General features: G+C 42.5%; 1 protein-coding gene across 2 annotated transcripts in view; it reads left to right on the top strand.

Annotated features, from left to right (window-relative positions):
• Positions 1-23,921, top strand: part of LANCL2 (LanC like glutathione S-transferase 2) — a 65,565-nt gene extending 41,644 nt beyond the window's left edge. For both annotated transcript variants that reach the window (XM_005549557.4, XM_065541940.2), the window contains exons 6-9: positions 1,767-1,949; positions 15,568-15,744; positions 18,610-18,682; positions 21,421-23,921. In XM_005549557.4, the coding sequence (XP_005549614.1) occupies positions 1,767-1,949; positions 15,568-15,744; positions 18,610-18,682; positions 21,421-21,515 (528 nt within the window). In that variant the 3' untranslated portion in view covers positions 21,516-23,921. The remainder of the gene's footprint in view (positions 1-1,766; positions 1,950-15,567; positions 15,745-18,609; positions 18,683-21,420) is intronic.
• Positions 23,922-24,541: the final 620 nt, after the last annotated feature.

The raw sequence follows: 24,541 nt of genomic DNA, 5'->3' as shown, positions 1-24,541 counted from the left end.
ACCACCACAACAGAAAGGAACTCAGTTGTGTCCTAGGAAGGACATGGTCTGTTGGTCTTTGAATTAAGCTCCTCAATATTTTTTGACTTTTTAAAGTGGTTCAGTATTTATTACCTGTACGAAAGTAATTTTAAAAGTATCATGTAGCCTTTTGGAAATAAACTTCATGACCTATAGTTTTTAAAAAGCTAATACAGTCTCTAAGTGTGTATCAGGAAAAACACCTAAAGATTTTCTACTAAATATAGTTTTATTTCAATGAAATTTAGAAGTATTGATATTCCTTAAATTATCTTTCCTTTATTTTTAATAAAATTAACTTTTTGTTGAAGAAATGAGGTTTTTTATTCTGTAGGAGAAGATGTCATGTTGTAAACGTTGGTGCTTATGGAATGATGAGAATTTAAAGCAATGCAATATTTTATTTCAGTTTTGAGAGTACTTTACATCACCCCGACATTTGCCACCAAAGCCAAATGAAAAATCGGTGGCCAGAGACAGGTTCTCTATCTCAGACTTCACCAATATGCAGATTTATGTGGTGCTAACATGTCACTTTAAAGATATTGTGTGGTGTTAACATGTCATCCTAAGACGTTCTGTAGCGCTAATATGTCACCCTAAGACGTTTGTGTGGTGCTAACCCGTCACTCTAAAGATGTCATGTGTTGCTAATGTGTCACCCTAAAGAGATTGTGTGGCATTAACATGTCACTCTAAGGATGTCATGTGGTGCTAACATGTCACCCTAAAGACGTGAGGTGTTAACATGTCACCCTAAGATGTTGTGTGGCGCTGTCATTCTAAGGATGTCATGTGGTGACATGTCACCCTGAGACGTTGTGTGATATTAACATGTCAGTCTTAAGGCATTGTGTGGCATTAACATGTCACCCTAAAGTCATTTTGTGGCATTAACATGTCACCCTAAAGACATTGTGTGACACTAACATGTCACCCTAAGATGCCGTGTGGGCTGGCATGCCACCCTAAGACGCTCACTTAGCTCAGCCTTGCCATCTGACTCTTCTCACCAGGTTTTTTCGTGGGAATCTGTACAGTAACTTGAGACTATTTGAATGTTTTAAGTCCTTTTAAAAAAACAATGCCTCAAAATTTGCAAATATTTTCCAAATACGTTTTCCAAATACTTAGTCCCTGTAGTGAAACTTAAACACAAATTCAATAATGAATTCTAGTAGGTAACATTTAATGAGTGCCTTCAGTTAGTAAAAGCCAGTATCACCACAAATTGTTGGATGAAGGAGTGAGGCATGCATTTTTTTCTCCTTTGTTCCTTACAAACGTCTTAGGTGTTGAGTACTATGATTATTCTATTTTAGAGATAAAGAGACTGAGGTTAAATAATTTGGCTGAGTAACAAAGCCAGTATATAGATTTGGGAGAAGGGGGTACCTGGCTTTCTAGAAGGTGTGAGCCCCATGGAAGGATATCAAGTATTCGTATTTTAACAAAGCAAAGCAACAAAACAAAACCTACCTACTCCTAGGTTCACTTGCCATTTAATCATTTCCTTTACTACTCATCCACCAAAGAGGAGACAAAATACATTATAACCCTGAGATTTCAAAAACTTGAAACAAGTTCTGCCTAAGTCTTAAATAACCAGATAGTTGAATTAATTCTAATTTTATGTGCTCTTTCATTTTCCATGTAATTGGTGTTTTATTTTGTAAGCCATGATACAATGTAAAAGAAATAACTTCAGAAAAAATAATTTGTGTTTTATTTTTGTTTGTTTAAAGCCAGCAGCAAAAGTGGACCAAGAAACTTTGACAGAAATGGTGAAACCCAGTATTGATTACGTGCGCCACAAAAAATTCCGGTCTGGGAATTACCCATCATCGTTAAGCAATGAAACAGACCGGCTGGTTCACTGGTGCCACGGTGCCCCAGGGGTCATCCACATGCTTATGCAAGCGTACAAGGTCAGTGCTTCCACTGTCACGGCCATCCCCTGTGTGGGGAGCCAGGTTTCCCTGTCAGGTTTTTGGTCTTGCTTTGGTAAGGCCATTTGACTGTACACTAAAAACCTTTTAGAATGAATGTTTTTACAAAATAAAGTCTTTGTATTTTACCACTCATCACCACTGCCATTAGTGCTACAAGTCTGTGTGTACGTATGTGATTGTGTGTGTTAACAGGGTTTATATTCATGTGTAAAAGAAAACGTAGATGACAGAGCAGTGATGAGATGATTTTCGTTCTAATGAGTATGGGTATCCAGTAAAGTAGTGGATAGGATTATAACCAAAGTGCTTTTTTGTTCATTTTCACATCATTTCATTTTCTTGCTTGAATAAGCCTTTATTGCTGGATTATTAATAATAATAATGATTGTCTAAGAGCTTTTGAGTTTAAAATTGTTATATTATTCTCAAGACATAGGTGGTACTCAAATTTGTATACATCTGGGATACTATAGGAAAATAGGCTGAACCTTCACTGATTAATTCTAATAGGCTTTAAATATGTTTGGGCATAATATTAAGAACGCTATTGATTTCTTCCTGGACTAAGATTTATCATATAAGTTGAAAACCAGTGATGCTTCTTTTGTAATTTTATTTTTATTTAATACATCTGTATTTGTAATAATTGATGTTGGAGATTGTTGCTCATACATCAGAGTATACAACTGTAACACAATGATTGCTCTGTTCAACACAGCATTTTGGCCAGTTCTCTTTGTTTAGGATAGATAGATGGAATTAATGGAGCAGAACTCATATCTCTACCTGGAAATAATAAGAACTGATACCTGAGTCAATTTTATTTTTTCTTTACGGCCACCATAATAAATTACTCAGAAAAATTATGGGGAATTATCTCTCATGATTTAGGCTAATTTGTCAGAAATTTTTAGTCCTCCTACAACAACACCAAAAAAATTCAAATCATATATAAGATATGGGCATTCGAGACAACAACTCAGAAAGTTATGACGTTTGGTCAGAGTGAAACACGATGAAATGTATTTTTTGAAAATAACATGTATCTTCCTAACAGTACCCTCACTTTTACATTAAAACATAATTCTGTTCAAATCACTGCCTCCCTTTTTTAGAGTTTTGGAGCAGTTGTAACTTCAGTGTCATAGAGAAACATCTGTAATATGTCCAACAATAAGGTGTGAGCACAATATCGACTGTACAGACAGGGGCCCTCTGATACTTAAAACAGATGTATAACTGCTAAAACGTGGAGGCTCCTTTTTGTCAAACTCCTTTTCCCTTCACGTGAAAGAGGCTCAGCCGACACAGCTGGTTGTTCTTAGTGGCTGATCTCTGCTGCCGGGTGTACCTTTCCAGTCTGTTTCAACAGAGCCCTGTGGAGAGCAAGCAGGTGCCAGGAACCAGGCTATCCTGTGAGGACCCTTCCTCCTGGGCCGTTTCATTTTCATGAGTTCTGCTGACAGTGGCCACCATCTGTTTTCACCACTGCTGGCCCCTTGGGAGCAAGCCAGCACGGCTCTGCCACTGACAGGCTGCAGGTGGCTGCGGCCAGCTCCTCCTGGCAGGGCTTCTGCACAAAACACCATTCAAACACCTTGCCTTGCCCTGTTGGTTCCAAAACAAATTTCTCTCCTCCAGAAAGCATAGAGCCAAAGATGTCAAGATCCCATACTTAGTCTTTAAAATGTAATTGTGTCCTCTACATTAAGATTCTTGAACATGAGGAACAAGGAGGAATATCAGAATCTTCTGGGGGTAGGAAGGCATCAGTGGTAATTTGAAAAAGCATATATATTTTATATTTCAAAATAGCTAGAAGAGAAGATTTGAAATGTTCCCAGCATAAATAAATGATAAATGCTCAAGCTAATGGACATCCTGAATACCCTGACTTGATCATTACACATTATGTGCATGTATACCACATGCACCCATAAATATGTACAATTATTATATATCAACGAAAAATTTAAAAAGGAAAAAGCATGTGTAATATGGTCTTACAATTGGGGGTAAAAGTATATCCTCTTCATAGTATAAACTACAGAAAATAAGTGTAGACTGAAAGTCTCTGCCAGTGGGGAAACAGACCATGTGCTGCGGAGTCCGCACATCTGTTTGCATCCCTGAGTGGAGGGTGGGGTTTGTGTTTGACCAAGGCAGGGTGGGTGCGGTGGGGGAGGCAAAGCTAGGGAAGCACAGCTCCACACTGTTTTCTCTCAAGTTACAGTTACATTGAGAGAGCCTCCATTTATTAAAGCCGTCTCTTAAAATTAGGTAGGAAATGTTCAAGTTTTTTGTAATAACAAGTGCTAACATTTTCTTCTCCTGGCATATGAAGTCCTGAGTTGTTCAGGTGTGCTGATGAAGGTGTAAAGTGTTCAAGTACTTGAAAAAATATTATTAATTATCCTTTACAAAGAAAACTGTAAGTTCAGTCCAGACTCACAAAATTTGTTTTCCCTCCCGGTAGATGCTCATCATGTGTTAGTATTTAGTAGGGTATACTCTTCTATGTAGGAACGTGTATTACTTGTTAATTTAAAGTTATATGGTATTTTAGATGGCCTTAAAATGTAAAAGTTTGGCCAGGCGCCATGACTCACACCTGCCATCCCAGCACTTTGGGAGGCCAAGGCGGGAGGGTTGCTTGAGCCCAGGAGTTGGAGACCAGCCTGGGCAACATGGCGAAACCATGTCCCTACTTAAAAAAAAAAAAACAAAAACTTACCTGTGTGCGGTGGCACGTACCTGTGGTCCCAGGTACCTGGGAGGCTGAGGTGGAAGGATGGTTTGAGCCTGGGAGGCAGAGGTTGCAGTGAGCTATGATCATGCCACTGCACTCCATCCTGGGTGACACAGCAAGACCCTGCCTCAAAAAAAAAAAAGAAAAAAGAAAAGGGCAAGATTTTAACAATATTCTACATTGTATTAGGAATTGTATTAATTGTGAATGATTTTCTAACAAATTACATCTGTGTACATCCAGTTACAACTGGAAGCTATTTTGATGAGTAGTTACAGCCAGCTCTTGATTATCTGACCAAAAAAATCATGGGTAACGGTGGCAAATTCTTCCTTCTGTTCACGTTTTGAGCCCTAGGGCATTAGCAATTTGTGTGGGTTTAGCCACTGTAAACAAATACATTTGTTAAATGAGATTGTATTTGGAAAGATAAATGTGATGTCCAAAAAAAGCATGTAACACCCCCACCAGAGTGACACCAGTGCAGTCCTTAGATGCTGAACTGAATTTGGCAGCAGCCACAGCATCACTGTTTACGCCCACACGCCTGCCCTGGGAAGCCCCAGATAGAACTGCATTGAGAGTGCCCCCTGGTGACCAACTATTGTATATATGTCAGAAAATGCTTTCATACAAATTCTGTTCTTGAAGCTTGTTTGCAAGTTGCTTATTTGAAACATGGAAAGTTTTTTAACGGGTATCAGAATTACTTGAAAATATTTTTCTGAACTATACTTTTTTCCCCCTTACTCAAGATTCTGATACCTTCCTAATTTTAAGCATCACTTAAATAAATGTACCATAGTTTATCATTGTTTTTCTTTCTTTTTTTTTTTATTTGAGACACAGTCTCACTCTTTCCCCAGGTTGGAGTGCAGTGGCGCAATCTTGGCCCACTGCAACCTTTGCCTTCTGGGTTCAAGCGGTTCTCGTGCATTAGCCTCCTGAGTAGCTGGGATTAGAGGTACACGTCACCATGCCTGGCTAATTTTTTGTACTTTTAGTAGAGACAGGGTTTCACCATGTTGCCCAGGCTAGTCTTGAACTCCTGACCTTAGGTGATCTGCCTGCCTTGGCCTCCCAAACTTCTGGGATTACAGGTATGAGCCGCTGCGTCCGGCCAGTTTATCATTGTTTTTCATTAGTTTCCAGGTTTTGGCTGTTAGGAACAAGCTACTATGAACATTCTTGCACAGGTCTGTCTGGAGACACATGTCTTCATTTCTTCTGGGTTAATATCTAGGAGTAGAATCACTGGATCGGAGGGTAGGTGTATGTTTAGCTTTAGAAATTGCCAGACTTTCCCCACAAGTTCTGGTTGTTCTGCATCTGCCAGCACTTGGCGTTGAAAGTCTTTTTAATTTTAATTATTTTGGTAGGTTTTCATTGTGGTTTATTTGTATCTTCCTGATTGACCAGGGTTGATTCATTTTTGCATGTGCTCGTGGGTCAATTGTGTATCTTCTTTTGTTGAGTGTCTCTTCATATCTTCTTCTTCTTATTATTATTATTATTTGAGACAGGGCCTTACACTGTCACCCAGGCTGGAGTGCAGTCGTGGATCTTGGCTCACTGCAGCCTCGACCTTTGGGGCTCAGGTGATCCTCCCACTTCAGCCTCCCAAGTAGCTGGGACTACAGGCACGTGCCACCACACCTGGCTAAATCTTTTTATTTTTTGTAGGAGTCTTGCTTTGTTGCCCGGGCTGGTTTTGAACTCCTGGACTCAAGCAATCTTCCTGCCTTGGCCTCCCAAAGTGCTGGAATTATAGGTGTGAGCCACTGTGCCCAGCTTGTCTCTTCATGTGTTTTACCTACATTGTTTTGTTTTATTTTTGTCTTTTTGCTATTTTTGTAAGAATTCTGTATATGTTCTGGTTAAAGTCCCCTCTGTCAGATATATATCTTACAAATAATTTCTCCCTGTCTGTAGTTTGCCTAATCATATTCTTTATGGTATCTTTTGATTAATAGAGTTTTAAATTTTGATGAATTCTATTTTTCAGTGTTTTCTTTTATGATAATTACTTTCTGTGTTTTGTCTAAGGAACCTTACCTACCCTCAGGTTATATAGATAATACTCTCCTTTAATCTTTATTGTTTTAGATTTTACCTTTAGGCCTGTCATCTATCTCAAATTAAGTTTTGGATATTACATGAGGTAACAAACGAGGTGGTTTTTTCTTTTAATCATAGGGATATCTGATTGTTCCCATACCTTTTGTGGAAAAGACATTTATTTTTCCTGTTTGATTGATTTTGGTTCCTCTGTCAAAAATCAAATGACCTAATAAGCCTGGGTCTGTTTCTGGACTGTATTCAGTTACTTTGGCCTGTTTACCTACATGATATTACCATGTTATTTTTCTTATTCTGCATTTATTGTAAGTTTTGAGATCAGGTAACTTAAGACCTCTAACTTTATTCTTTTTCAGAATCACTTTGAATGTTCCAGGTCCTTTGTATTTTCATATAAGTTTTAGAGTCCATTGGTCAGCTTCTAAAAATGGAGCCTGTTGGACCTGGGACTACAGTCATGCACCACCATGCCTGGCTAATTTTTGTATTTTTTGTAGAGATGGGATTTCGTCATATTGCCCAGGCTGGTCTCAAACTCCCAAGCTCAAGCAAGGGATCTGCCCACCTCAGTCTCCCAAAGTGCTAGGATTATAGGCTTGAGCCACTGTAACTGGCCACAGCTGCTTTTTGTATATTGACTTTATATTCTGTGCTAAATTCATGTATCAGTTCTAGTAGCTTTTTTATAGCTTACTTGGGATTTTCTGTGTACACATATTATATCTGTGAGTTTTCATCCTTTTCAACCTCTGTGCCTTGTATTTCCTTTACCGCTCTTATTACATTGGTTAGGATCTATAGTAGAATATTGAATAGAAGTGGTCAGAGTGGACATCTTTGCTTTATTCACAGTCATAGAAAAAAAATTAAATATTTCCCTATCAAGTATACTTTTAACTGTTTTTCTTAGATGCCTTTTATCAGATTGAAGAAGTTTCCTTTTATTACTGGGTATCATGAAGGGGTGTTGAATTTTGTCATTTTTTTCCCTAGATTTATTCAAATGCTCCTATGGTTTTCCTCTTTTGTTTTATTAATATGGTGATTTTACATTGATTGGTTTTTAAAAGTTGAGTCAACCTTGCATTCCTAGTATAAACCTCACTTGAACATGATTTTTATCCTTTTCTTTTTATTAATATTCCTAGATTTGATTTGCTAATATTTAAAGATTTTTATGTCTCTATTAGTGCATATTTTCTTTTTCTGTAAAATCTTTGTTTTTATTAGGAATAGGGTATCAGGATTATGCTGGTCACATACATGAGGGGAAAGTGTTTTCTCTTATTTTCAGAAAGATTTTGTGTACAATTGGTGTTATTACTTGCTTAAATGTGTGTGGGAAAATTTTTTATTATGAATTCAATTTCATTAATAGAATCATTTTGCATCAACTTTGTAAACTGTGTTTTTCAATATGTTTTCTCATTTTATCTAAGTTGTCAAATGTATTGGCATGTTATTCATATCTCATTTTTTTAATGTTTAATACTGTCCGAAGTCTTTTATTCTTTTCCTTTTTTTTTTTTTTTTTTTTTTTTTTTTTTTTTTTTTTTGAGATAGAATCTTGCCATTCCTGCCAGGCTGGAGTGCAGTGGCATGATCTTGGCTCCCTGAAACCTCCGCCTCCTGGGTTCAAGCAATTCTCCTGCTGCAGCCTTCCATGTAGTTGTGATTCTAGACACGAGCTACCACGCCTGACTAATTTTTGTGTTTTTAGTAGAGACAGGGTTTCACCATGTAGGCCAGGCTGGTCTGCAACTCCTGACCTGAGGTGATCCACCTGCTTCGGCCTCCCACAGTGCTGGGATTACAGGCGTGAGCCACCACGCTGGCCTCCCTTTTATTCTTGATATTAGTAATTTATGTTTTCTCTCTCTTTCCTCAGTCTAGATAGCAGCTTTCTCAAAGTTTTATTGATCTTTTAAAGAAATAAACTTATAAATTTTAGCTTTATTTCCTATTTCATTGATTTTTCTTTTCTTTTTAAAACTTCCTTCTATGGGTCTGGGCCCAGTGGCTCACTCCTGTAATTCCAGCAATTTTGGCCTTCTCTGCATTAATTATTCTAGTTATCAATTCTTCCACTTTTTTTTCAAAATTTTTAGTTTCTTTGCGCTGGTTATGTAATTCCTCCTTTAGCTCTGAGAAGTTTGATGGACTGGAGCCTTCTTCTCTCATCTCGTCAAAGTCATTCTCCGTCCAGCTTTGATCCGTTGCTGGCGATGAGCTGCGTTCCTTTGCAGGGGGCGATGCGCTCTTATTTTTTGAATTTCCAGCTTTTCTGCCCTGCTTTTTCCCCATCTTTGTGGTTTTATCTGCCTCTGGTCTTTGATGATGGTGACGTACTGATGGGGTTTTGGTGTAGGTGTCCTTCCTGTTTGTTAGTTTTCCTTCTAACAGTCAGGACCCTCAGCTGTAGGTCTGTTGGAGATTGCTTGAGGTCCACTCCAGACCCTGTTTGCCTGGGTGTCAGCAGCAGAGGCTGCAGAAGATACAATATTGCTGAACAGCGAGTGTACCTGTCTGATTCTTGCTATGGAAGCTTCCTCTCAGGGGTGTACTCCACCGTGTGAGGTGTGGGGTGTCAGACTGCCCCTAGTGGGGGATGTCTCCCAGTTAGGCTGCTCAGGGGTCAGGGACCCACTTGAGCAGGTAGTCTGTCCCTTCTCAGATCTCAACCTCCATGTTGGGAGATCCAATGCTCACTTCAAAGCTGTCAGACAGAGTCATTTGCGTCTGCAGAGGTTTCAGCTGCTTTTTGTTGTTGTTGTTGTTGTTGTTGTTGTTGTTTAGCTGTGCCCTGTCCCCAGAGGTGGAGTCTACAGAGACAGGCAGGACTCCTTGAGCTGCTGTGAGCTCCACCCAGTTCGAGCTTCCCAGCCGCTTTGTTTATCTACTTAAGCCCCCAGCCTCGCTGCTGCCTTGCCGCCAGATGGCAGACTGCTGTGCTAGCAATGTGGGAGGCTCCGTGGGCGTGGGACCCTTCCGGCCAGGTGTGGGATATGGTCTCCTGGTGTGCCCGTTTGCTAAGATCCTTGGTAGAGCGCAGTATTGGGGTGGGAGTTACCCGATTTTCCAGGTGTTGTGTGTCTCAGTTCCCCTGGCTAGGAAAAGGAATTCCCTTCCCCCTTGCGCTTCCCAGGTGAGGCGATGCCTCCCCCTGCTTCAGCTTTCGCTGGTCGGGCTGCAGAAGCTGACCAGCACTGATTGTCAGGCACTCCCTAGTGAGATAAACCCAGTATCTCAGTTGAAATACTGTCTTCTGTGTCGCTCACGCCGGGAGTTGGAGACTGGAACTGTTCCTATTCGGCCATCTTGCTCCGCCCCTCAATTCCAGCAATTTTGGAGGCCAAGGTGGAGGATAGCTTGAGGCCACAAGTTCAAGACCAACCTGGGCAACATAGACCTCATCTCTACAAAAAATCCAAAATTATCTGGCCATGGTGGTGCCACTGCACTCTAGCCTAGGCGACAGAGTAAGACCCTGTCTTAAAAAACATAAAAAATAAAAATAAATAAAATTTATTTCTATGGACTTTAGATTTACTTTGCCGTTTTCTAACTTTTTAAAGTGGAATCTTAGGTCTTGTACCTTTCTTTTTTTCTAATACAAGCATTTAAAGCTTTACATTTTCCTCTAAGCACTATTTTAGCTCCATTCCCAAATATTTTATGTCTTGTTTTCATATTCATTTAGTTTTAGATAGTCCCTAATTACCCTTATGATTTCTCTTTTGATTCATGGGTTATTTAGGAGTGGGTTGTGTATTTTTCAGATATTTGAGAATTGTATAGATATTTTCATTGATTTCTGATTTAATTCCATTGTTACAAAACATATTATATACGACTTAACGTTTTAAAATTTACTTAGATGTATTTTATGGCTCAGTATTTAGTCTGTCTTGATGAATGTCCCACGTGCATTTGCATGGAATGTGTATTCTCTAGTTGTCAGGCATAGCGTGCTAGAAATGTCAGTTAGGCCAATGGTTGGATGTATCGTTCAGATCTTCAATTACAGAGGTCAGCGAACTTCCTGTAATGACCCGGACAGTAAATATTTTAGGCTTGCGGTCCATGCAATCTCTGCAACCACTCAGTTCTATCATTGTAACACAAAAGCAGCCACAGCCAGTGTGTGAATGAACCATCATGACCACACTCCAGGGAACTTAATTTACAGATCAGACTGTGTGGGCTTGCAGTGTGCTGACCCTCACGGATTTGTCTTACATATTTGTTTCAGCTGTTTGTTTACTTAGTCATGGGAGGAGGAGTTTTACAGTCTCCCAACTGTTTATTTTCTTCTCTTTAATTTTTTTACTGTTTGCTTCATGCATTTTGAGGCTCTGTCCTAATACATGTTTATGATGGTTATGTTTTCCTAATGAATTGACTCTTTTATCATCATGGAGTGTTCCTTTTATCTCTGGTAATATTCTTTGTCTTGAAATCTACTTTGTCTGATATTAATGCAGCTGCTCCAGCATTTTATAATTACTGTTTGCATGACACATCTTTTTGCTTTCAGCCTGTATGGGACTTGTGTCATAGCTAGTCTAATAATCTCAGTGTTTTAATTGGAATTAGTTCATATATATTTAATATAATTATTGATGCGGTTGGATTCAGCTCTGCCATTTAAAAATTTTTTTAATGACATTTTGTGTTTTTCCTCCCTCTGTTCTTTCTTTCCTGCTTTTTTCTTTTTTTCTTTTTTCTTTTTTTTTTTTTTTTTAGGGAGGTAGAGAGATTAGTTGGAAATTTTTTAGGATTCTGTTTTAATTTTTCTGTTGACTTTTTTTTTTTTTTTTTTTTTTTGAGATGGAGTCTCGCTTTGTCACCCAGGCTGGAGTGCAGTGGTGAGATCTCAGCTCACCACAACCTCCACCTCCCAGGTTCAAGCGATTCTTCTGCCTCAGCCTCCTGAGTAGCTGGGACTACAGGCACATGCCACCATGCCCAGCTGGCTAATTTTTGTATTTTTGGTAGGGACGGGATTTTACCGTGTTGGCCAGGCTGGTCTCAAACTCCTGACCTCAGGTAATCCGCCCACCTCGGCCTTCCTAAGTGCTGAGATTACAGGTGTGAGCGCCACCGTGCCTGGGGCTCTGTTAACTCTTTAACTGTATCTATTTGCATATTTTTTCTACTAGTGCTACAGGGGTTGCAATATATGTCCTTAGCTTTTCATAACCTCCTTAGAGTTAACACTGAGCCACTTCACATAAACTGTAAGAAACTCATAGGCAGGTGGTTCTGCTTACTCCAGAGCTTTGCACTCTATCTGCCATATTTATAAAATCTACGAATGTTGTAAACCACTGATATAATGTTAGAATTTTTGCTTTATTTTTAATTTAAAAAATTCTTTTTGAAGAGACAGGGTCCTCACTGTGTTGCCCAGGCTAGTCTCGAACTCCTGGGCTCAAGTGATCCTTCTGTTTCAGCCTCCTAAAGTGCTGGGATTACAGGTGTGAACTACCATGGCTGGCCAGAAATTTTGCTTTAAATAGCCCTGCGTATTTTATCTTAATTGATACAAGCAAAAAAGATAGTTTTGTTATTTATTTATGTAGTGCCCATTTTTAGTGGTCTTTGTTTCTTCCTGAAGATCCTGATTTCTATCCAGTATTATTTCTTTCATCCTGTAGAATTTTACTTAGCATAGGTTTGGTGACAACAAATTGATTTTCATTTGTCTTAAATTTGTTTTTATTTCACCTTTATTCTTAAATACATTTTTGCTGGATGGGGAATTCTAGGTTGACTTTTTTTCTTTTTGGTGCTTTAAAGGCATTGTTCCGTCATCATCCACCTCTGTTGTTTCCAAGTCATTCTCTGCACTGTTCTCTTGTATAGAACGTGTGCTTTTTCTCTAGAGGCTTTCACGGTTTCCTCTTAATTTTTGGTTTTTAATAGTTTAACTGTCACGTGCCTAGATGTATTTGTATTTATCGTGCTTAAGATCCTTTGAACTTGAACTTGTAAACGTGTATCTTTTAGTACACTGGGTGACTGGCTTCTCTTTTCCTGCCGGTTCCTGAGGCTTTTGTTTTCTAGATTTCTTGTTCTTCTCTGTAATTAGGATTAGATGATTGCTATTTCCCTGGTTTTGTATTCACTAATGATTTCTTCTGTTATGTCCAGCCTGCTCGTAAACCCACCCAGCGAGTTTTGTAATTTTAGCTATTGATGTTTTTCTAGGTCCAGAATATCCCTTTGTTTCTGTCTTATTCTGCCTTTCTCTTCTGAGGGTTCACTAATGATGATTATAGTCCCCTTTTCATCTTTGAAGATATTTCTAATAACTGCTTAAAACCCTTGTCTCTATTTCTGATGTTTGAGGCACCTTGGGATCCATCCGTTTTGTAGCATGGGCGCACAGGCCCAGGTCGGGTGCGGCAGCTGACCTGAAGTCACAGCCTGCCGTGGTGGAACAGGGACTCTAGCCCTGTGTCTGACTGACTCCAGAGCCCTCGGGTTTTCCTTCGCATTGTGCTGTCTTTCTGCACTTTCTGTCCTGTACTGCCCAGGGAAACTTACCATTTGGGGGAGGTAATGTGGATAAGTACATGGATTTTGTAGCCCATGTATGATTGCTGTAATACAATGTGGAGAAGATGAATCCGTGATTTAGTCCAGGAGCTCTTTTCTGTAGTTCTGAATTCTCGGATGTCTCGCTGTTAGAAGTAGCTGTTTGCTTAGAGCATGAGTGTATGTGGTGGCAGGAGCAGACATGGTAGGCTGCTGGTGCTGAGAAGCAGCAGTGCAGGCTGCATTGTGGGCATGACTGTAGCAGCCTCAGCCTCGCAGGCACAGGGACGGCATGAAGGAACCCTGTTCGGTTTCCATGTGGACCCTCAGTCACCCGGGTTCCCACCAGCAGGGGCAGCTCTGGCTCACTAATTTAGGGCTGTCCTCACTCTGTGTGATTTCAGGACACAACCTCTCAAACAATATCTTCTCACCCATTAGCTTTGACCAAATATTTCCTTAGGATGGGAAAACATGTTTTCCTTTACAGTTCATTTTCAGAGGCTTAAGATGCAAGTGACAGGATGAAGTATGTGTGCTGGCACGATACCATAGAAAGAGTAATGGTTAATCATAGCCAAGGAATAGCTAGCACTTCCCATGTGCCAGGCACTGTTCCAGAAGCTCCAAGGATGTGATCACATCTTAATCTTCATAGCAAGCCACTGAGGTGAAGGACGGTCATCCTTTTATAGTTGAGAAAACTAAGACATAGACTTTTCAGTGACTTAGCCAGGGTCACACAGTTAAAGGGTGACAGTAGGGACTCAGGTCAGGCTGTCTGACCCCAGAGCCCACATCTTAGCTGCCTTTGTGACTGATAGAGGGGGTCCTGCTTCTGATTCCCTAACAGCCTAACTTTGGGAACATTTAATCTCCCTGGTGATTTGCTGTGCCTTTGTTTCCCACTCTGCCCTCTGTAGACACTGGTCGCAGTTCGTGCCCAGTCCCCCCACCTCCGCCTTTTTCCTGCGACCTCAGAGCCCTTCTCGACTGAGTGCCCAGCTAATCAGTCACAAGTAGAGGGACCTGACCTGCCACCCAAGTAGTGATGACCTTTGTGCCTCTGATCCATTGTCCAAAACCCATTTGCACTGGAATGGGATGAGTTAGCAGGTAGACGTAACTAAGAACAGACTCTGAGGAAAGGATCAGGAAAACAGTATATGGCATGTGAGGAGAAAGAAGAAAATGTACAAGGGAATCTCAGGAGGTGAAAACCCACAGCTTCTTCTTGCCGTCTCTTGCCTTCACTGAGCCTGCCTGTCTCTGCAGCTGACCATATAAACAGCTCAGGGAGGTGATGCTTGCTCCTGGACCCCAGAAAGCTGTGTGCCAGCTTCCTTGGGATGGGTGAAGATGGATCTTGCCAGCCTGGTGGGGCAGGGTCCTCAGGTCCTGTTGAGGTGTACTGACCAGTGTGTTGGACATTCTTGCCCTGCTAACAGGGCCTCACTCTCTCGATTGCCTTCTACAAGAGCAGAAATTTTAGAGCTATGGGATGTACGTGCCAAGAAACAAGAAAAACATCTTACCAAAAAGATATGGCAGCTTTAATTTTAATTTTAAAGACTAAATTTTAGAATTATTTTAGTAAAACTGTAAAACAGAAGGAGGACAAGGGGAATAGGCTGATGCGGGGGTCCCCAGCCCAGCCCCCAGGCTGTGAATTGGTACTGGTCTGTGGCCTGTTAGGGACCGGGCTGCACGGCAGGAGGTGAGCGGCAGCGAGCAAGCGAAGCTTCAACTGTGTTTGTAGTCGCTGCCTATCACTCACATTACTGTCTGAGCTCTGCCACCTGTCAGATCAGCGGCCACGTTAGATTCTCGTGGGAGAGCGAACCGTATCGTGAACTGCTTATGCGAGGGATCTAGGTTGCGTGCTCCTTATGAGAATCTAACTAATGCCTGATGATCTGAGGTGTAACAGTTTCATCCCAAAACCATCCCCAACTCCCCTTCCTGGCTGTGGAAAAATGGTTCCACAAAACCAGTTCCTGGTGCCAGAAAGGTTGGAGACCACTGGGCTAATGAATTGAGATTGTGAGATTCTATGTATGACGTTGCTGCTGTTTTTTGTTTGTTTGTTTGTCTGTTTTTCACCCCCAGTACCATTTCAGTTTTCCTAATATCATGCCATGTCCTAACCAGAAAGGGAAAGTATTTTGCCAGCTCGTCATTGAAACTGTCTTTTTAACACTGCTTTGTTTTTAATTTGCCAAGGTCTTTAAGGAGGAGAAGTACTTGAAAGAGGCCATGGAGTGTAGCGATGTGATTTGGCAGCGAGGTTTGCTGCGGAAGGGCTACGGGATCTGCCATGGGACTGCTGGCAACGGCTACTCCTTCCTGTCCCTTTACCGTCTCACGCAGGATAAGAAGTACCTCTACCGAGCTTGCAAGGTGAGGGTGGCTCTGTTGGAACTGCTTCCGAACAACCCTGAGTGTGCACAGAGTCCAGAAGTACAACTCCTGTTCCTTCTTTTAATCTGTTTCTCCCAACTCTGTAGCTTCCTCTTTTTCTTCTGACACAGCTTTGTCTGTGGCTTCTCTGGGCCACAGTGTCCCTGTCTATAGAATGGGGAGCACAAATGTCAATGGCTTCTGAAGAATATGTGTCCTGGAGTCACTACCTGATGAGAATTACCACCTGTGCCATTTATTGGCTTCATGAGTTTGAATGTGTCTCTTCTTCTAGCCTCAGTTTCCTCATTTGTACAGATAGAAAAAAAATACTACCCACCTCCTAAGGATGTTGCAAGCAGAACTGAGCTAATGTGCAGATCGTCTGTAATCATCCTGCCAGACCCTCCAGCGGCTTCCCATCGACTGTAGATGGAGCCTGCACTCCTCCGCCAGGTTGACAGAGCCCTGTGCACCTTGGCCCCCTCTGTGTCTCTGCCTAGTCTCCTCACCGTACCCTGCCCTCTAGCCTGCCGTAATACAGCCATGCCGCCCTAAGAACGGAGTGTGTCACTCTTGTTTCCGCTGGACCTGTCGTTAACTCTTCCCTTCAGGAGCACTCTTCCTTCAGCATGTGGATGGTGGCTCCTTGCCATGCTGATCTGAACTGTGACATTCTAAGAAGGACCTTTGAGACCCCCAAGTGGATGATCACTCAGTTGCTCATTGTATGTTTTTGCGTGTTTCTTGAGTATGTAGGCTGGTAGAACATAAGCTTCTTGATCTTGTTTGTCTGGGTCACTATTCTACACTAGTACTTGGAGCAGTGTATATCTCCTAGTAGAAACTCAGTAAACATGCACTGGACATGTGAAGATGAATGGCACAGAGCAAGACTCAGTAAATGTTTGCTAGTATTCTTATTATGTACACATTTCACAGAATGTAGTTGTGTGCACACAGAAAAAAGATTGGAAGAAAATACACTAAAGTGTGTACAGTGACCCTTGTTAGATGGAGGCATTGCGGCTGATGTGTTCTTTATACCTGTTGAATATCTGTTACTTTATGAAGCCTTTTCTCAACCCAAATGGAATGGGCCCCACCTTGTTGGTGCGCCGGAAAATGCACGCACATCTGTGGCTCCCCCACTGATGGAAGCATGCAGGAGGCTGTGGAAGCAAAGAGGGCAGGGCCCAATTTGGCATGGCAGGTCAGCAGAAGAAACTGCTGTTCCGAAGTCCCGGAGGTGTGAGCGCCCAGACACTATGGCTGGAGCACGGGGGATGGGGCAGAACAGGAGCCAGCAAGCAGGGAGCAGCTAGATTCCGCAGTCCTGGGCCAGCCTTGATGATGTGATGATGGTAGATGATTATGCAAATATGGACAATGCAGGAGGGTTGAGATGCCGCCGGTTTTTTAAAGATGAGGGGTTTTTCAGGTGGGCCAGGCAGGGGTGGCCTGCAGAGGTGGAATGCAGTTCTGATAAGGAGAATAGCCTGGGCAGAGCTGCAGAGCAGGAACCAGCTCAGTGTGTTCCTGACTCCATAAGCACTTCAGCCTTTAGGGTGCAAAGGGAAGGAAATGTGTGAGGAAAGGTGTGAGGAAGGAAAGGTGAAGTCAGACAGGTGGGTGGAGGCCGGAGAAAGTTAGTCCTTCCCTGTAGCCAGTAGTTCTCAACCTTGTACCACTGGGAAGCTTTCAGATAATGACTGGACCTCACTGTAGACCAGTTAAATGAGGAACCCCCAGCACTAATATTTTTCAAGCTCCCCCAGTAATTTTAGTAATCAGCTAGCATTGGATACCGATTTGGAAGATGGGGTCTCATGGAAGGGTTTGGAATCCATGTTCAGACTCCTCTTTTAGAAAGATCGCTGTGGTCCCAGTAGGAAGAATGAGGCGAACTTGGGTTTCCCTAAATAGCGGTTTAGTAATTAATGCAAGAAATGTTGAGTTATAAACCAAAGCATAGGTTGGGATAAAAAATGAGACATTTAGAAACACGTATGATGTAAAGCCCACAGAATTTAATGCATGTTTTTAAATGTGGAGAAGATGGAAATATCTGAATGTCTTTCTGTTGTCTGACTCGGAAAACTGGGTAGATGGGCCATCAGACAAGCTAAGAGTGAGCAGATTGGGAGGGTAAACGCAGAGTGAGTTTCTTTTTACGTGTGCTGAACTTGATACTCCTCATGTTTATTACTTATGATTCTTAGTGTACAAATGACTCTTCAAATTATGTTAGCTTAGGCACAAAAGGGAAGTTTATTAAAACGATATGGAAATACCCATTGAAGAGGTCTAAGAAAAAAGGGTCAAGGAGCTCAGAGGAGACCACAGGAAGGGCTGAGAGCCAGGGGCTGTGAAGGTGGAGAGACTGCCAAGCAGCAGCTGTGGAGGGGCTGCGGTGAGAGGCGGCGCCCCGGGCAGGGCTGAAGCTGTTTCCCAGCTGGGGCCGGGGGAGCTGGCAGCTGCTGCTGAGGGCCGTTTTAGACCCAGGGTTTTTTGTTCAGGATAGAGCAGGCGTTTCGAGTTGCTTCTAGAATCGTCAGCTGAAGCGGCAGGAGGAAGGTGCCAGGGAGAACAGAGTGTCATTGAGCTGTTCAGTTTTCACCTCAGACTTCCCAGCAGCCGTAAGGCAGACCCCACTCTACAGCTGAGGCAGCCACAAGCAGAGGTGACAAGACTTGCTAGGCCTTGCCCCTGGAAGAGGGGGCGCAGGAGCCCGTGGAGCCCACACTGAATGCCCTACAGCTGGGGGTCCACTTCCCTAATTCCTGTGAAGACATTGCATTCTCATTTATTACCTTTTCACCAAGTAGAAACTCCAGTCTTAAAAAGAAATCCCTTTCTTTTCAGTTTGCAGAGTGGTGTCTGGATTATGGAGCACACGGGTGCCGCATTCCTGACAGACCCTATTCACTCTTTGAAGGTAAGAGTGAGAAAAATGCTATGGTTTAAATGTTTGGGTGAAATTGGTTCTCCTGCCCCTGTGGACTGGCACTGTTCACATTTGACCTGGCTCAAGTAATACTTCCAAACTGTAAAATAAGTCAGCAAATTAGCTTATTGCTGAAAATTATGTTGAATCTCCTCACCTTACCTATGTTTTTTGCTCCTGTGAATGTCTTCCAAGTGCTGTTAGGTTTTTTGTGAGGTGTCTCTGCAGACAGAACGTAGGCGGCTTGCTTTTAGCAATGGAAGAAATAGTTTACTCCTCTGTGTTTCATCTGTAATGTTGCATACTTAATATTGGTGTATTCATGGGAAGCTTTACTAATTACTTAATATATATTTAATATTATATAAAGAAGTATGAATAATTAATATTGGCAATTAGAAATATTGGTAATTAGAAAAATAGCAAAAGTGAATATTGAAGAAAGTTCTGAAAAGAAGAGCACCGCTAGGCAGTCAGTGAAAGCAGCAAGGATTCCAAGTCCACCAAGGGCACAGGGGAGGGAAGACCGGAGCACAAACAGAGAAGCCCCACAGACAGGCCCGGATACTCATTAGATTTATATGTGGGTGTGGGCGTGCTTTCTGTTTGCTAATATTTTGGTAGAGGTTTTTGCATCTCTGTTCATGAAGGGTACTGGCCTGTAGTTTTCCTGTTCTGTGCTGTCTTTCTCTGGTGTTGGTATCAGGGTCATACTGACCTAACAAACTGTGTTGAGAAGTGTCTTTCTTCTCTTCTGTTTTCTGGGACGGACTGTGTGTTAATTGGTGGAAGAATTGGTATTAATGTAACTGAAATGTTTAGTAGAATTCTCTAGTACAAACTTCTAGGTCTGGAGATTTATTTTTCTAGACTTTTAAAAGAAATTCAATTTTTAAAATAGTTATAGGGCTGTTCAAGTTTCATATTGGGTGAGCTGTCATAGTTTGTAATTTTGGGGAAATCGGTTAATTGTGTACATGTGGTGAAATTCATATGTGTACGCTCTTGGTAGTATCCCCTTATCATCCTCTGTCTACATCATCTGTAGTGGTATGTCCTGTTTTAGTTTTTATACTGGTAATATTTTTAAATCACTTTTTAGAAATATGAGCAGAAAATAGAGCATGTGTCACATCTTTTGCAGAAGATGATCTTTTTAATATTCAAAGAACTCATAAGGAAAAAGTACTTATTAGAATAAAAGTTTTAGTCCTCGATGTCATAAAAGTGCAATGCATTTGCATCAGATATAACAGAGTTAATGCCGGCACTCTAAATGGAGTTTATCTAGTTGATAATAGCACCTCCAGAGCCCCAGTGGGTCGAAAGCTTTGGACCCTAAAGGCAGGAAATTCATAGGTCACCTCCTTCCCCTGTGCCTCGCCAGTGCCTGGCAGACAGAACTGTGGGAGACTCTCACCAAATTCCCGTCGGGATGGAGGGATCATTAGTCCATGTGCCTAGCAACGCAGGCCATTGTGGCAAACTGGCTGGCTGGAAGAGCCACTGGGAGGGCTCCCTGGCACCTGGCGCCTCTTCTGGAGGAGCTCACTCCTGCTGGAGCGCGCCGCCCAGTGGATCTGCTGCCCACACACCTGAGCAGGAAAGCCAGGCTCGTCCCCGCAGGGCCTGCTGTGGGGCCTCCTATGCTCGTTATGGGTCCCTGTTTACTTCTCATGGGCACTCCTAGGTCAGTGGTTTTCTGATTTTTTAAATAAGTTTCTGGAACCCTTTCTTTAAACAAACTTACAGAGAAGGCTGGGAACACCCCAGATGACCTTCAGTAGGCAAAATGGGGAAACGGTCTGCAGTGTACTGTTCAGCAGTATGACGGGGCCAACTATGGACACGCACAGAACATGAGTGAACTGCAGGAACCCTGACAAAGGAACCAGATGCAAGGGCTGTACACTGTGGCCATGCTCCTAAGAGTGCCAAAGCAGGCAGAAGTAATCCCTGGTGGACCAAGACCAGGCTGCCGGTTACCCCTGGGGGGACCACAGGGGCTGGAGGGACTGGAGAGGGGCACTTGGAACTTGTGGGGTGATGGAAATATTCCAGGTCTTAATCGCGTTTCTTTTGCACAGGTGTATATGCATTTGTCAAACCCTCAGAGAAGTACACTTTGGATTTGTGTGTTTCATTGTACGTGAATTTTATATCAAAAGAAAAACTGTAAACAAAAACCCTATAAGGGAGGAATTGTTCTGATTTGAGTGGGGACAGGAGACCTGGAGGCCTTGGTGGGCTACTAGCGCCTTCCCCATCCCATACCCTTCCTATGCTGCTGTGAGTCTAGTTGAAAACCCGCTGCTTAATTACTGCAGTGATTTGGGGTGGGGATTTTGACCAAATATCAAGAAGATGTAAAAGCAACTTTGAGCATATACAGGTTCTTGAGGGGAAGCTCCATGTGTAGGAGTATCGTAATTAGCAGCATCCATAAGTTCCATAGCGATTCTATGATGTCACCTTAAAGTTTCAAGATATAAGATTAAAGCCCAGTAACCAATTTTTAAAATATAAGACCGTGAGGAAAGCTGGTATTATTATATTACCTGCTGGGTGCTAAATATAAGGATATCTTTGTTTTTTAATGAAGTCATCTTTAGAGTCCTCAGCACCTTTCCCACATGCTTGCAGCCCCTGGTAAGGGAAATGATTAAAAGTCACTGTCTTAGACACTACCCTTGTGCCATTCGTAAGAGGCTCCTCATTTTACGTTGCAGGCATGGCTGGCGCTATTCACTTTCTCTCCGATGTCCTGGGACCAGAGACGTCACGGTTTCCAGCATTTGAACTTGACTCTTCGAAGAGGGATTAAAAGGTGCAAAAAGACAACTAAAATACCCGTTTGGAACAAAAGCCACCAGATTGCTTAGTGCCTGACACAGAAACAACTGGGAATCCTGAAAGAGAAGCAGACACTGTCACAGGCCCCTCTGTTAGAGCATGAGTGATCGAAGCCATCTCCATCAACATTAACGGCACCCTCATCAGTATAAAATATGACTTCTTCACATACAGATTCTCTGTAGTGTTTGCATGTTTCTTGGTGTTTGTTGTATCCAGGTGTAAGTTGTTTTAAATGGAAGGCCCTTCTATTCCTGGGGGCTCAGAGCTGACCACGCATGAATGTATGGCAGTGTCCACTTTTCTGTATAAAATGTATAAAGTGGGGTTTCTTCCATATTGACAAACGAGGGAACAGGTGATATCTATCTGGTATATCAGAAAGATTATCTAGGGTCTATCCTAGTAATAATACATTGTCAGCCTTTTCTGTGGCACCTTCCAGATGAGTATGAGGGAACCACCACTCCAAGGATGGACAGGAGCAACAGTTCCGCAGGGGCGTGCTGGGGTGGTTTGGGAGGGCACAGCTGAACGCTTCCTGTTTGGATTTTGCACTCACCTTCGTGTTTTAAAGAAGCCTCAGGGCCCTGTCAGGGCCCCATTCCCAGCAGAGGCTTCAGGTGCTTTGTGTAGGGTCCAGGGCAGCCGGAGCTTTGAGGGTGAGACTTCTGGACCCAAAGGGAGCTTTCCCAAGAAGCCTTTGGTGGCCACACTGTAGGCAGCAGTGACTAAGCACTGGCAGTTCCAGAACATTTACCCAGGTGTATGTTACTAAAACAGGCTCCACCTCAGTTTATCAGCGTTATAAGTTACTGTTCTAAGAAGAGTAAATACAGTTCCAGATGGGTTATTACAGATGAACAGAAAGTCACTCAGCTGGACTCATGTCCCTGCAATTAAACTTATTTCAACCTTTTGGAAAGTTATCAAAGTCTAAATTTGGAATGAATGCATTTCATATTTTTTGTCTACTTTTGGGTGATAAGTACTAGCCCTCATTTGTAGATATGAGAAACATAATGTTCTAACCAGCATCATTATGGTATTTGTGTGACTTTTATTTAAAAAAATGTGAGCAGTAATTTGGGTTAGCCTACCTTCATTCATTCTGTCACATAGATTTCAGTTTTTAGAAGGGTTTCTGTCATCCTGGAACAGGTGGTCTGGGACTAAGGACTTCTCATCTTGTGAGCTAAGGCTTGTGTCATGAAAGACAAGTGGACTCTCTTAACAGCCCAGTCTTCGTCTGCAGGGGGCAGCCTGAGCATTTCCCAGCCCCAGTGTCCACACCTCTCAGAAAGGAGAAAAAAGAATGTCAGTTTAGGAGAAAAGCCTCCTTTTTACTTGTGTGATTATGTGTGGAGCTGGCACCCTAAATGTGTGACATTCAGCTTCTAAACGATGCCTGGAGAGTCTCTTTGCTGCAGACACCCTTGCTCCTGAGTCATGATTATTTTCTTTCATGTTAGATTGACGACTTCTGTGAATAAAACTCATCCTGATCCTATTTTACTGACCTCCTGGACCCGCTGATGGGCTTTGCAGGCAGTCCAGCAGCCCAACCTGCAGGCAGGATGCTGTCATCAACGAGCTGAGGGCAGCTGCTTTGCAGAAGACCTCACACGATGTCCAATCACATCCAAGTAACATTGTTCCCATCCTCCCCACCCACCTCATCAAAACATAACACATCACAGCACTCGGTAGAGGTCCTGCCTCCCCGTTTCCCAAGGAAAGCAAGTAGGCAACACAGCCAGCACGGTGCTCTCCAGGGCGGCCCCTCTCAGAGGAGGAGGCAGCTGGTGCAGCCAGGTGTCTGCAGAGCAGCCACGAAGGTGGCCTAGGATCCAGGTGTCTCCCAGGTGAGTCCATCCACACACACATTTAAAAAATACTATTAGTCTTTCTAATACACTGAGGGAAAGATTTTTAAAAATCTGTGGAATAAAGGAGGAGATTTTATTTACAGATTTTTTAAAAAGCCACGTGGGTTGACACCTTCCTCCTTACCCACTAGATGTCAACAGAGGTGCTGTTCTGTGACTCTGCATTAACCCCTGCCTCATGTCTGTCACATGTGCTGCTGTGTGACAGTAATTCCAGCTCAGTCCCTGCAGGCAAAGGAGAAACGGGACTTCACAGGACAGAGGATTGACAGAAGTCAGTTTAAGGGAAGTGTTTGAATCAGACTTTAGTACATCTCATTCATTTCTTGGATTTGTGTTCACAATTGTGTTCTCTAAAATGTGTCTAAATTTTAAAAATATGTACATGCATAATGTCATTTTAAAATATGAAGGAAGGAATTTGATGTCCACAAAAAGTGTTTGAGGTTCTTTGGTTTTGTTAGTAAAAGCCAGTTCTGTGGTGTTGACCTATGGAATCATCATTCATTTTCATTTCTCCGTGTTTGAGAGTGACATGGGTTAGGAGCAATGGCATCTGTTCCGAAGGTTGGATGCTTCACTTAAAAATGTGACAGTTGTGGCTGGGCCTGATTGCTCACGTCTGTAACGTCAGCACTTTGGGAGGCCGAGGTGGGCAGATCACGAGGTCAAGAGATCGAGACCATCCTGGCCAACATGGTGAAACCTGTCTCTACTAAAAACATAAAAATTAGCTGGGCGTGGTGGCAGCCACTGTAGTCTCAGCTACTGGAGAGGCTGAGGCAGGAGAATCACATGAACCCAGGAAGTGGAGGTTGGAGGTTGCACTGAGCTGAGATCACACCACTGCACTCCAGCCTGGAGACAGAATGAGACTCCGTTTCAAAAACACAAAAACAAAACAAAACAAAAAGGCAGTTGCTTGCGTTACAATGTTCTAGTTGCGGGTCTCTTCTTCTTTCTTTTTTTTTCGAGACTGAGTTTCGCTCTTGTTGCCCAGGCTGGAGTGCAATGGTGTGATCTCGGCTCGCTGCAACCTCCACCTCCCAGGTTCAAGCTATTCTCCTGCCTCAGCTTCCCGAGTAGCTGGGATTACAGGCGCAAGCCA

The sequence above is a fragment of the Macaca fascicularis genome, chromosome 3, assembly GCF_037993035.2.
Source record: "Macaca fascicularis isolate 582-1 chromosome 3, T2T-MFA8v1.1".
Lineage (NCBI taxonomy): Eukaryota > Metazoa > Chordata > Mammalia > Primates > Cercopithecidae > Macaca > Macaca fascicularis.
The sequence above is the reverse complement of the archived record's forward strand: the minus strand, read 5'-3'. Positions and strand labels throughout refer to the sequence as shown.